Raw genomic sequence first — 12,217 nt, 5'->3', positions numbered from 1 at the left:
TCAGGGGCCTGAGAGCCCACCCTGCTTGCTGGAGGGCTGGCTGGGGAGAGCCCTGGCCTGGAGGACCAGGCCAGCCCACCCTGCAGGGTTTCTGTCTTCCCTTCCCCCACCCCACAACTCACCTGCCCGTTGAAGGTCACGCCCTCCTGGGACTTGATGAAGTCCCCGTAGGCGAGGTTGGCCCGCTGAATCACTGTGGCAACGGCCTCCTGGTAGTGGGGCGAGGAGGTTGCCAGCAGGGGCAGGGCGGCCAAGGGGATGTGGTCCTGGCTGCTGGACAGACAGCCTTCGTCGTGGCTGTAGGGGCTGAGGCTGGGGGCGGGAGACCGGTCAGGAGAGAGCAGGTGGCCTCAGCTCAGCCCAGTGGGCCCCTCTTCCCTGACCCGAGCATCAGAGCAGGAGCTGCCTGACACCTTGAGAGCCTCAGCCCTGACTTGGCAAACCTCGTGGGGATGCTTCCAGGCCAGGCATGGGGAACAGGGCCGGGGAGTAAGGCTGGTATGTCAGAGGCAGGTCAGCATCCCCACATTACAGATGCAGAAACTGAGGCTCAGCTCTGGGCCCCGGCCCCTCCAGGACTCTAGGCTCAGCCATCTGCCTAGGTTTTGCCGCCTTCCGGCAGAATAGGCTAGACGGCGGGTTTGGATGTCGGCACTGTGGTCCCAGTACTGCGGGGGGAGGGGGTGTCTCCTGACCCTCAGGGCCAGGGGAGGGGCACTCACTCGGAGACGAGGGCGAAGGCAGCGGAGCAGATGGGCGGGCAGGGCACCAGGCGGATGGCCAGGTGGCCCAGGGCGCTGGGGTAGTGCACGCGCATGACGGTGTCGAACACGGTGGCCATGGTGTTGGTGTCGCCCTGCTTGGAGCCGGGGTCCCCGGCGCCCGTGTCCAGGATGGTGCCTCCGTGCAGCAGCAGCAGCAGCACGTGGATCTTGGAGGGCGGCACGGCCAGCGGCGGGCTGACCTCGTCCTGTGCGGGTGGGTGGGGGGGGGTGAACCCCCTGGGGACTCGGCTCCTGGCCGAAGCTTCTGTCCTGCTGGGCGGACGCTTGTGGCGTCCCAGTCACTCCCTCTGAGACCCCATCTCAGGTCCTCTGCTCCGGGGCCTGGTGCCCCTCCCCCGGGGAGGCCCAGATGCTTTTCCCCTCCCCTCTGTGTTCAGCCCTGCTCCCTGCCGGCCTGACCGGGGCACAGAGGACACGGAGGGAGAGGGTCTCTTCCTTCCAAAGCACAACTCCACCTCCCATCTGCGGGCCCAGGCAGGGGCTTCTGGGCTTCCAGCCTTGGGGGGCAGGCAGAGGCTCAGCCCCGTGCGGGCCTTTGGGGCCTGCCTGCCCTCCGTGTGTCTGTGTCCAGACGTCGGTCTGTCACAGGCTCTCTTTTTTTAAAAATTTATTTTATTTATTTATTTTTGGCCACGCTGGGTCTTCGTTGCTGTGCGCAGGCTTTTCTCTGGTTGCCGCGAGCAGGGGCTATGCACGCAGGCTTCGTTGCTCTGCGGCATGTGGGATCTTCCCCGACCAGGGCTCGAACCCATGACCCCTGCATTGGCAGGCGGATTCTTAACCACTGCGCCACCAGGGAAGCCCTCACAGGCTCTTTTAAGAGGGGCTGGGGGGGACTTCCCTGGCAGTCCAGTGGTTGAGAATCCGCCTTCCAATGCAGGGGATGCAGGTTCGATCCCTGGTTGGGGAACTAAGATCCCACATGCTGCGGGGCAACTAAGCCCGTGCCACAACTAGAGAGAAGCCTGTGCACCGCACCGAAGACCCAATGCAGCCAAAAAACAAAAACCAAACCAAAACAAAAAAATTCTCAGGCAAGCAATTAAAGAAAAAAAAAAAAAAGAAAAAAGAAAAAGAGGGGTGGCGGGGGTCAGGGATTCAGATTCAGCTTGGCCGCTCAGCCAGCAGCTCTGCGCTCTCCCTCCATCTACATGGGCCCTCGCCCGCTGCCCCAGGCCCATGGCCCCCAGGCCCTGCCATTCCCAGACTCTAAGACCAAGGTCCTCAAGAGCAGAGATGCCCCAGAGGTGGCAGAACCCCAGCATCTTAGAGTGGGGAGGGCAACGCAGGTGTGTCTATCTGAACCCCCCTCATTTGTGAGGAGTCATGCCCCCATTTCTTGCTGGTCAGCCCTGCTTATGAAGTCCAAGTGAGACTTGCACACATCCACCATGGGAATGGAACTGTTCTATCTAGAGATGAGGTGGCCCAGAGAGGACAAGGGACTTGTCTAATATCACACAGCGCGTCAGTACCAAGCTGGACCGGAACCCAGAGCTCCTGCCACCAGCTCAGTGCTCTTCTGCTACCCCAGGCTGTAGCCCCATCCCCAGGGGCCTCTCCCCATCCCTGGCTTCTGGTGTGGGAGGCCAGGGCCAGGGCCCAAGAGAGCCACAGGTGAGTACTTGCTTTTCCCATATTATGTCAGGGGCTGAGGGGGGCGGGGAAGGGAGCTGAAGAGAGGGGCCTGTCCCTAAGGAACTCAGGAGCAGAACAAGGGGCTGAAGCCATCTGGAGGGTCCATGGGGGGTCAGCTGGCCCTGAACTGGGCCACCGGATGGCAGGAGGTGGGGCAGCAGCAGGACCCAAGTGTCAATACAGAGCCCAAGAGCGGGCTGGGCAGTGTGGGCACTGAACCCAGGGACTGGCGAGGGCACCGGGAACGGGTCGGGCTGGGCTGGGAGCCTCTGAGCAGCAGAGGGCTTTGGGCGGGAGGAAGGCTGGTGGGTGGTACCGGGCCTGGGGTGGAGGCAAGGCTGGGCTGCCTCAGTCCCCAAGAGGGGGCTGGTCATCGGCCGGTCGTGGGCCACAGGGCCTGGGCAGGAATGAACTCACGGCCCAAGGCAGGGTGGGGTCACTGGCTGCCCAGACCACAGGCCAGGACAGAAGCACCAGATGGTCCCAAAGACTGATCAACACAGCCAGGCGAGAGGCTCGTGGAAGGCACGTCTCACAGCACCCTTCCTGTCACCCAGACACGGCCCCTAGTCACCTGGGACGTGCAGGGCAGGGCTGGGCAGTGCGGGGCTGAGAGAATCCTGCCTGTGCCTGGCTGCTGGGACCCAGCGCTGGAGGCTGGGGACTCTTCAGGGACCCAGGGGGCCGGTCCGGGACACAGCTTTCCTCCCATTCAAACTGCTTTCTACAGGGGCACACCCTGCCTGAGACTCGAACCCCAGTGGGAACAGAGCCACTGGGAGGCGGGGCCTGGGAGCCAGCTCTGGAGAGCCAGGGGTCCCCACCAGTGACTAGGTAAAGCCGTCCTCCTTCCTCGAGCCTGGGAGAAGAGCCTCCGGTTTGGGGACCGTTGCCAGCAAAGGGATCTGACTCTGGATGGCGGTGTCCCAGAACCAGTGCTGGGTCCAAATGCACATCCCCAGGACGATCCAGAGCCCGAGGCCCCTTCTGCCCCTCCTGGGGGGCCGTCAGAGCTGTGTGCGCCGAAGGCAAGGAGGGGGGCTCTGTTTGCTTTATCGCCATTAACCGGCAATTGGGAATCAATTCCCCTCGTCCCAGTTACCCTTCTAGAGAAGCCCGCTTCGACCTCAGACCTCAAAGAGAACCCCAAGAGGAGGAGGGCGGTGCGGATGAACCCCCTCCCCGGTCCAAACTCCCCACGGGTCCTGAGTCCCCAGAGGTGCCGTCTCCACCTTGGGCAGCTAGAGGCCAGAGCAATGAGGTGACCGCAGCGTGTGATAGCCCCACTCCGCCCCGGCTCCTGCCCCAGTGCAAACAGCTCTGACCGCCCACAGGTGGAGGAGGAGAAGGGGCGTGAGCTCCATGCAAAGAACCCCTGAAGCGGACATAAGCGCTCTACCAAGACAGCTTTATTGGACACTGAGAGCTTTTCCCACCCCCGGCCGGGCGGCCACAGCCGGCCACATCACTTCTGCCTAGATGACTTTCGCTTCCTCCCCTTCTATCTTTTTTACTTCAGGGACTTCAGACAAGCTGAGCACAAGGTGAAGATCTTATTTTTGATCTGGAATTTACAAGTTTCTCATTTTGCTTTCCAAAGGTGGAGCGGGGTCAAGGCCTTCCTCGGGGGAGCTGTCTGCAGTCCCTACTGGTTCTCCAGGACATCAGAGGGGGTGGGCCCCAGGCCTCTCTCCAGTGGTGCCCAGGCCAGTGTGGACATGATGCTGTGGGAGCCAAGTTCTGCCTCCGTGGTCTCCCCCGCGGGACTGGCCCTTTACGCCCTGCCCTCCCCGCCGCAGCCCTGGCCCCTCCACCTCGGCACCCACCTCGATGATGTTCAGCTGCTCCACACTGGAGGCCACCCTGAACTCGGGGGCGCTCTGGCGGTACAGACCGTCTGCAACACAGAAGCGGTGGGCGGGTGTGAGCGAAGGGGCAGGCCCAGCGGACAGAGGCTGTGACCATGACAAGCAGGGCCCGAGGTGTCCCCCCAACCCTCCTGGGTGATTGGGTGCTCCTCCTTAGGAGGCTGTAACTTGCAGCCCCCCCGCTGGTTACCCTGTGTGTCCTCTGGCTCAGGGCTTTCGATTTTGTCCATGAGGTCATTGGAGTTCCACTTGGTGATGTCCTTGGGGAACATTTCCTCTGAATCGGACAGGTCCTCTGGGGAGGAGAGAGAGGGGCTTCAGCACCCCGATCAAGGGCAGGGAGTCAGGGGAGGGGGGGCGCTGGGAGGCCTAAGAGTGGCCGCTCTGGGGGCTCCCATGCTTCTCTGGCCCATGTGGCCCTCCCCACTTGGTTCTGTGCTCTCCCTTCCTTAACAGGACGGACACATGGCCACATACCCACGGGGCTTCTGCCTGATGTTTTTCAAAAAATTGTGGTTAACTTTCACTTAACATAAAATTCACCATTTTAACCATTTTCAAGTAGCATTTAGTCCATTCACAATGCTGTGCAACCATGAGCTCTATCTGGTTCCAGAACTTCTCCATCTCCCCCGATGGAAACCTGTCCCCATTAGCAGTCATGCCTCATCCCCCGCCTCTCCCAGACCCTGGCAACCACCGGTTGACTTTCTGTCCTTATGGATTTGCCTGTTCGGGACTTTTCCCATACATGGGATCATACGGTATGTGGTCTTCTGTGTCTGGCTTCTTCTACTTCCCATGGTGTTTCTAAGTTTCAACCACGTGTCAGTGCCTCATCCCTTTTCATGCCCGAGTCGTATTCCATCGTATGGATGGACCACATCTTGTTTCTCCATGATGTTCCTGACTTTTCAATGTCCACAAAACTACAGCTTAGTGAGAAGTGCTGCTATGAACAGTTCCATCCATGACTCTTTTTTTCTGCTTTTCTGAGAACTTCCACCCATGACTGCTGGGTAGGAAGCAGCTGTCTGGACTCTGGCATGGCTGGTCCCTCCTCTGTGGGTCACTGGGACAGTTTCCCCAGGACACTGCAGCTCTGGCATCTCCTGCTCTGCTGTCTCTTCTCTTTTCCAGCTTTTTCTGAAGTTTCTACATTAGATGTGTCTTTTCCTCGTATCAGGGACACAGAGCCAGGAGGGGCTCAGCCTCTTGGCCTGGCTGGAGGGGAGTGGGAGTATGGGATGTCCCAAACACCCTCTCTACCCTCAGGGAGGCCCCAGGTGCAGAGGCCGGCTCAGGAACCACCTGCCTCCCGTTCCAGGTCCCCACCCCAGGGCCATACCTGCCTCCGCCCTGCTGCGTGCCTGTGGGCACGTCCCTGTCCCTTTCTGAGTCTGTCCTGCCTTATAAACTGCAAACCTGTCTCCCTTTACCTGCCTGTCGGCCCCTCTTACTTCCTCAAGAGGAAAGGCAAAGGTACGAAGCAAGGATATTTGGTATATGCATCTTCCCAGCACAGGTGGGTGATTTATCCAGCTGTTTGCTTGCTGTGCTTATTCTGGGATTCGTGGGAAAATGGGCACTTCATGTGTTTTCTACTTGTTTGTATTTTCTAAGGTTTCTACATTAGACGTGTGTTAATTTAATCATGAAAAGACAGTAATTACAAAAATTAGAAGATTAGAAGAAGTTATGCTTTTGTAAAGCTTCTTAGGGAATTATTATTATTATTATCATTTTGGCCACGCCGCATGGCTTGCGGGATCTTATTTCCCTGACCAGGGATTGAATCTGGGCCACGGCAGTGAAAGCACCGAGTCCTAATCCCTGGACAGCCAGGGAATTCCCTTCGGGAATTAAATTCACATATGGAAAAAATGTCACCGTCTGATTGTAAATCCATTTTGGGGGGTTCGAGAGAACAGTCCCCACCTGCCAGACCCCGTGCACATTCTGATACCAGGTTGGGGTGAGTGTGAGACCCCAGACTCCTGGTGACTTCATCTCATCCTGCCCCTGCCCCCACGTGCTCCTGTTCACCCAGAACTTTTCACAGGTAATCCCCACCTTGACTTGCATCCCCTGCAGCTCTTTCAGACCCCTCCCCTCCCCCTCTTGGGAAGGCCCGTGTGCTCCAGGGTGCCGGCCTACCGTGAGCATCAAAGAACTCATCATCCGAGCTCTCGTCTGAGTCCCGGGCGATACTCTGCATCCTCCACTCCGAGATGCTGTGGCGGGAAGGACTCGCTGGAAGGCAAAACCCCAGACTGACCGACCACCCAGCAGCGCTGGGATGAGCGGGCAGAGGCAAGCAGGTGCGATGATGCTGGAGTAGGGCCAGGAGGGCTCAGAAGGGGATGAAATGGAGAAATGAGGGCGGGGCGGCTCTGACTCATCTCCCAGCCCACCTGGCACAATGCAGTCCTGTCCCGGGAGGACGTGGATGGGGGAGGGTATCAGGTATGAGGCCGGGACGTGCAGTCACCCAGGCTTGGGTCTGCTCCTGTGCCCTTGACCTGATCTGCTCAGGAGCGAGGCCCCCTCCCTTTTTTTGCCGCACCACTGCGTGGCGTGTGGGATCTTAGTTCCCCGACCAGGGATTGAACCCGGGCCCTGGCAGTGGACCGCCAGGGAATCTCCAGGAGCGAGCCCGTTCAACTCTGCCAACTGCGGGGCCGACAGACAGGGATGCCCGGCAGGGGCAGGAAGTGAGATTAAAGGTATCGATGCGTGTGTTTCCATGGATCCCTTCAGCACAGCACAAGCCTGGTGTGGGAAAAGCTGGATTTGCGGGAGGCGGGGGACTCCTGGCGTTTCATACAAAATACCCCGAGTTTCCCCAGTAACCACCGCACTTTCAAGTAAGTTCCAGAGAAAGGCCTTTCTGAGTATCTGGAGCCTTTCAGGTTCCTCTACCCTGGCTGCTCCCTCAGGCGCAGAAGCCTCTCCTGGGTGCGCTGGGTGCAGCCCGCCCAGACCCCCCCACCCCACCTTGGAACCCTGGCTCCTCAGAGCTGCAGCCGGCTGGGTCCCAGGAGGGGTTGCGAGTGGGGATCCCATGTGGCCAGCCTGCCTGTCTCAGGCGGGCTGTGTGGGTGAGTCTGGGTGGGTGAGTCTGGGGGAACCTGCCAGGGTTGGGGCAACGCCCTGGGCTTCACTCCGAGGCGGAGGCTGCAAGGAGGTGACTAGTTCTGAGTCCCTACAGGTGTGGCCCGCAGGTCCGAAAGCAAGAGTCCACCTTCAGAGTTAGAACTCCCCGGCAGAGGCACGGGGCTGCCGGGCAGGGGCAGTCGCCGGGGTGGACGAGTAGAGGGCAGGGACACCCGTGGGGACAGAGTGCACTCACCTCCCCGCTTGGACGACCGGGACGACTTGGAGGATGTGGACCACTGCTTCTTCAGGCCCCTGCCCACCAGGGGCTCCCCACCGCTGCTGCTGGGCTGGGGGGGCTCCCTGGGGGCCTGGTCCTGGGTGGCCTCGTCCTTGGCCAGCTCCGCGGCCCCCTTGTCGTCCTCATTGAACTGGGCCATCTTGCGGGACAGCATGAGCTGCGCCTCCTTCTCCAGCTCCCGGATGTTGTCCATGTTCAGCCCGTACCACTCGTCCTGCCAGCACCAGGCCTGCCGGTGGGCCCTCACCATCACCTTCCGCAGGCCTGGCGGGGACGGAGAGAGAGAGACGCCCGTGTTACAGCCCCCCGGGGACTCCTAGGCTGGGAGGTGCCCCACGTTGCAGGACAGGTTCTGCCCCTCACCCACTGCGTGGCCCCCAGCAAACCACTGCCCTCGTGCCCGTTTCCCCATGTGTAAAGGAGGGGTCCGGCTCACAGATGGCTTCACAAGCTCACAGTGGCTCTGTAACCGGGGTACTGGGGCTTCCCAAAGTACTGTGTGTGCTCAGAAGCCATGCTGAGTTTTGCGGGGGGGGGGGGGAATTCCTGCCTTGTGGGGAGCTGGAGGAGGACTTCCTGAGTGTTTCCTATCTCAGAGTCAAGGACACTTCTCTTGTCGAATTTCCCACGGGAAACTCAACCTCAAGTTCGAAGCACGTTGGTCCTTTCTCTTTTAAACAGAATATATACAGATACAATATAAAATAAGATATAAAATACAATAAAGTACGATGTATAGGAATATATCATATATAGAAAATAAGATACTTTTAAGGTATAAAGAATAGAAGAACCACAGGGACAGGAAGCAGATGGGGGCTGCCTTGGGTGGGGATGACAGTGGGGGTGACTGTGAAAGACTCTGGGGGCATGGAATGTTCTAGAACTGTGTGCACTACTCTGCAAACACACTCAAGCTTACGGAACTCAAACTTCTCTTACAACAGATGCAAAATCAGGCCTCAATAGGCTGCTTAAAAAACATTAAGAAGAAATAAAGCATTTCCCCCCCGCCCCGCCCCCCCAACCCCCACACTACCCATCGAGGGAACAGACGTGACCAGTAACACGGAGCCCACGGTCGCCCTCCCAGACGCATCTTCCTCCCGCCCTGAAAGGGTCCATCCTGAATTTTGTGTTTATCACTTGCTTTTCTTTCCGCGTTTTTCTATACAATATGTTGGGTTGGCCTACATGTTGTTGACATTTACATGTGTGTGTCATACTGCATGTATTTTTCTGCCACTTGCCTTTTTTGGGTGAGTTGCCGGTTTGTTGCTGTATGGTATTTATTTGTTTGAAATACCACATTTTATTTATTCTCTCTCCTGCCAGTGGGCCTTTGGCTCACTTTCATTGTTTGTCCGTTTTGCTTTTACAATCCTGCTGCTCTGAACGTTCCAGAACGTGCATTTGAGTTTCTCCAGGGGGGGCAAACCTGGAAGGGTCATCACTGAGTCTTCCTCCCGCTTTCCTAGAGAAAGCTGAGCGGCTTCCCAGGTGGTCCAGCCCTTCCTCATTCCCAGGCTGGTCTCCGGCGACCCTTCCTCCGGGCTCACCTCCTGATTCCCACTTGCAGCCTCGCTCAGGCCACTCGGCCTCCCCAGCCGTCCTGTCTATATCCCTTCATTCCCAAAAGCCTGCCTGGGAGAAACTCCCTCTCACCCCTGCTCCTAGGAGGGTGCCCCCAAGCCCCAGGCCGTGGCCTCAGGCACGCCACCCTCAGGGTCAGCCAGCACCCACACTGGACAGACCGTCTGATGAGATGTGACGCGCAGACAAGGACGGCTGGGATGGGAGATCTGGGTTCAGACCCAGGGCTGGCCCTGGGCTTCCTCCACTGCAAATGGGGGTTGGAGGGGGTGACAGTGGCCACCCTGTAGGGCCATGGAGAGCTGATGTGACACCTGTGAAGTATACCATCAGCGCTGTGACTCTGCTCATGGCTACACAGTCCCCCTTGCTCTTGGAGTGAGCAGGTGTCTGCCCAGGTGCCGCTCCTCGATCATGAGCCTCGGGGCTAAAACCAGGCCCTGGGCACTGACCTCTGCCCTGACTGGGGGGCAGGGAGGAGCCCAGGTCAGCACTAGCTCCTTCTTTCTAGAAGGAAAGAAGATGCCCTGGGCATCTGTTGTCCCATTCCCTGGGCACCCGCTCTGGCCCAGGCGGGCGTGGGTGTAGGACAGGAGGATGTCTAAGATGCTCTCCCCTGGGACTTCCAGCCCAAAGCGGGCGGCAGCACCGGGGCAGAGCCCGGGGTCTGGCCTTGGGGTGCCGAGAGGTGCTGTGAGCAGCAGGGGGGCAGTCCCCTGGGGCTGCTCCCCCATGGTGGGTGGGCATCACATGTTACAAATACCAGCCAGTCCGGAGCGTCTGGGGCAGGCATACACTGCCTGTCGTCGGTAGGTGCTCGGCAAGTGTTTATATGGTCAAGGTAAACCAGGTGGGTGGCTGCATGTGGGCCTTGGGGGTCGCCTGTCCAGAGTTAGACAGAAACGTGGAGTCCCGGGCAGATGCAGAGAGAGAGGGCGGGCAGACAGGGGGACACAGCCGGAGAGGCCGGGCGCGCTCACCCGTGTCGTGGATGAACCTCTCGATCTTGGACTGCATGCCCCAGTAGCGGAACTCCACCTTGCAGAGCTTGTAGGCGCACATTATGGGGAAGACCTGCTGCTTGTACTCCTCGATCCAATTCTCGGACAGGGGCCCCCGCTGGGTCTTGGTGGAGTAGAACAGCTTGGGGTCCTCTTCCGTCTTATACTCGTTGGGGGGCACAGGGTCCTTGACGATGTCGATGAAATCTACGGGGAGACCCCGTGAGTGACCACTTCTGCCCCAACCTCCACCCCACTCCTCCCCATCCAGTCTCCTCGCCATGTCCCTGCCACCCCCCAAATCCTCGTAGGGCCGCAGGCCTCGAGGTGCCACGGGGCCCGACGTGGGGGTGAGGATGTTGTTCTGGCCCATCCCGACCCCGAGCTCCCCCGCCCTCAGGACCTGTGGCTTTCCTTGTTGCCTTTTCGGATCATTTCAGCAACCCCCCTGTTTTGGGCACACTTGCCAAAGCGGATAAATAAGCTGATGAGCTGGAGAAGCATGGGCGAGATGAGGATGGAGGATGTGGGATGGGGCGGGGGCGAGTAAAAGAGTAAAGCTTCCCAGAAAAGCTGCTGTTTCAGCTACAGGAGCAGAACTGTGAGGCCGAGAACGTCCCAGAATGTGACACTTAACCAGGAGGTGGGGGAGTCTGGGGAACCACCAGGGTGTCCGCGTGGGTAGAGGTGATGGGGATGCAGCTGGACACATCCGCCGTCTCTCGCCAGGCTTTGTGCCCGGCCGGCACGCTGAGGGGAAGTGGCCCTACAGATGCGCTTTAAGGCGGCTGGCCTGCTAGGAAGCCCCTCCCAGACAGATCAGCAGGGAAGAGTCCGGAAACCACGTCCGATGGGCCCGAGAGGGTCCAGGATGTGCCTGCGAGTGGGCAGCAGATGCCACGGGGCTGGGCGCTTGGGAAACAGGACTGGGGGGCTGGTGGGACCTGGGTGAGGGGGTGAGACAGTGACTCTGGGAAGGACCACCTCTTGTCACTCGGCTCCTCCCCCAACTCAAAACCATCCTGCTGGGCTGGCTCCCGAGGTGTGCATGTGGTAGGCGGGGCCGCGTGCACACTTGCTGAGGAGGAACCCAGGACAGGGTCTGTGGCTCAGACAGCCCTTCTTTCAGATGTGTGGGGACGACGGCACTTGGGGGGGCTCTGCCCCGACCGGGCCCTGGCTGTCTCGTCTCCCTGGCTTGCTGGCTCCGAGTCTGGGCTGTGGTTTACAGATGCAGACGTTGGCCCCGCCGAAACTGGTGATGGGTCAGAAGCGGCCCGAGGGCAGCAGGATGTGGGGAGGGTTGCACATCCTTCCTGGAGCAGACCACGTGCCCAGCCTGCTCAGGCAGGCAAAGGCCGCTAAGGGGAGGGCTGGGACTTAGGAACCATGGCAGGAGGCCTTGGTGGGGGGGGGGGGGAGCCTGCAGCTGGCCGGACAAGAGCTGCCAGAGGGCCTGCGTCATGCTGGGTCCTTCCTTCCTGTTATGGGTAGAATGTGTTCCCTCCTAAACTCATTCGTTGGAGTTCTGGCCCCCAGGGCCTCAGAATGTGACCTTATTTGGAAACAGGGTCTTTAAAGAAGTAATCTAATTAAACTGAGGTCATTAGGGTGCACCTAATCCAATATAACTAGAGTGCTTATAAAAAGGAGAAATTTGGCTCAATTAAAAAAAAAAATACACCTGAAACTAACACAGCATTGTAAATCAACTATATACTTCAATTAAAAAAAAAAAAAAAGGAGAAATTCGAATACGGACGTGCACGCAGAGAGAACACCATGTAAAGATGAAGGCAGAGATTGAGGTGACGCGTCTACAGGCCGAGGAACGCCAAAGATTGCCAGCAGCCACCAGAAGCTAGGGGAGAGGCCCAAACCGATTCTCCCTCAGGGACCCCAGAAGGAGCCAACCCTGCTGACACCCTGACCTTG

General features: G+C 59.0%; 1 protein-coding gene across 4 annotated transcripts in view; it reads right to left on the bottom strand.

The window, feature by feature from the left end:
- The window catches only part of PITPNM2 (phosphatidylinositol transfer protein membrane associated 2), a 144,104-nt gene that overhangs the window by 12,261 nt on the left and 119,626 nt on the right, over positions 1-12,217 (bottom strand). For all 4 annotated transcript variants that reach the window (XM_036823201.1, XM_036823203.1, XM_036823204.1 and 1 more), the window contains 7 exons: positions 10,262-10,489; positions 7,644-7,952; positions 6,449-6,544; positions 4,482-4,586; positions 4,250-4,320; positions 723-970; positions 123-312 (listed from right to left, as the gene is read on the bottom strand). In XM_036823201.1, coding sequence (XP_036679096.1) covers positions 123-312; positions 723-970; positions 4,250-4,320; positions 4,482-4,586; positions 6,449-6,544; positions 7,644-7,952; positions 10,262-10,489 — 1,247 coding nt within the window. The remainder of the gene's footprint in view (positions 1-122; positions 313-722; positions 971-4,249; positions 4,321-4,481; positions 4,587-6,448; positions 6,545-7,643; positions 7,953-10,261; positions 10,490-12,217) is intronic.

This window comes from Balaenoptera musculus, chromosome 14 (genome assembly GCF_009873245.2).
Source record: "Balaenoptera musculus isolate JJ_BM4_2016_0621 chromosome 14, mBalMus1.pri.v3, whole genome shotgun sequence".
NCBI lineage: Eukaryota > Metazoa > Chordata > Mammalia > Artiodactyla > Balaenopteridae > Balaenoptera > Balaenoptera musculus.
The sequence above is the reverse complement of the archived record's forward strand: the minus strand, read 5'-3'. Positions and strand labels throughout refer to the sequence as shown.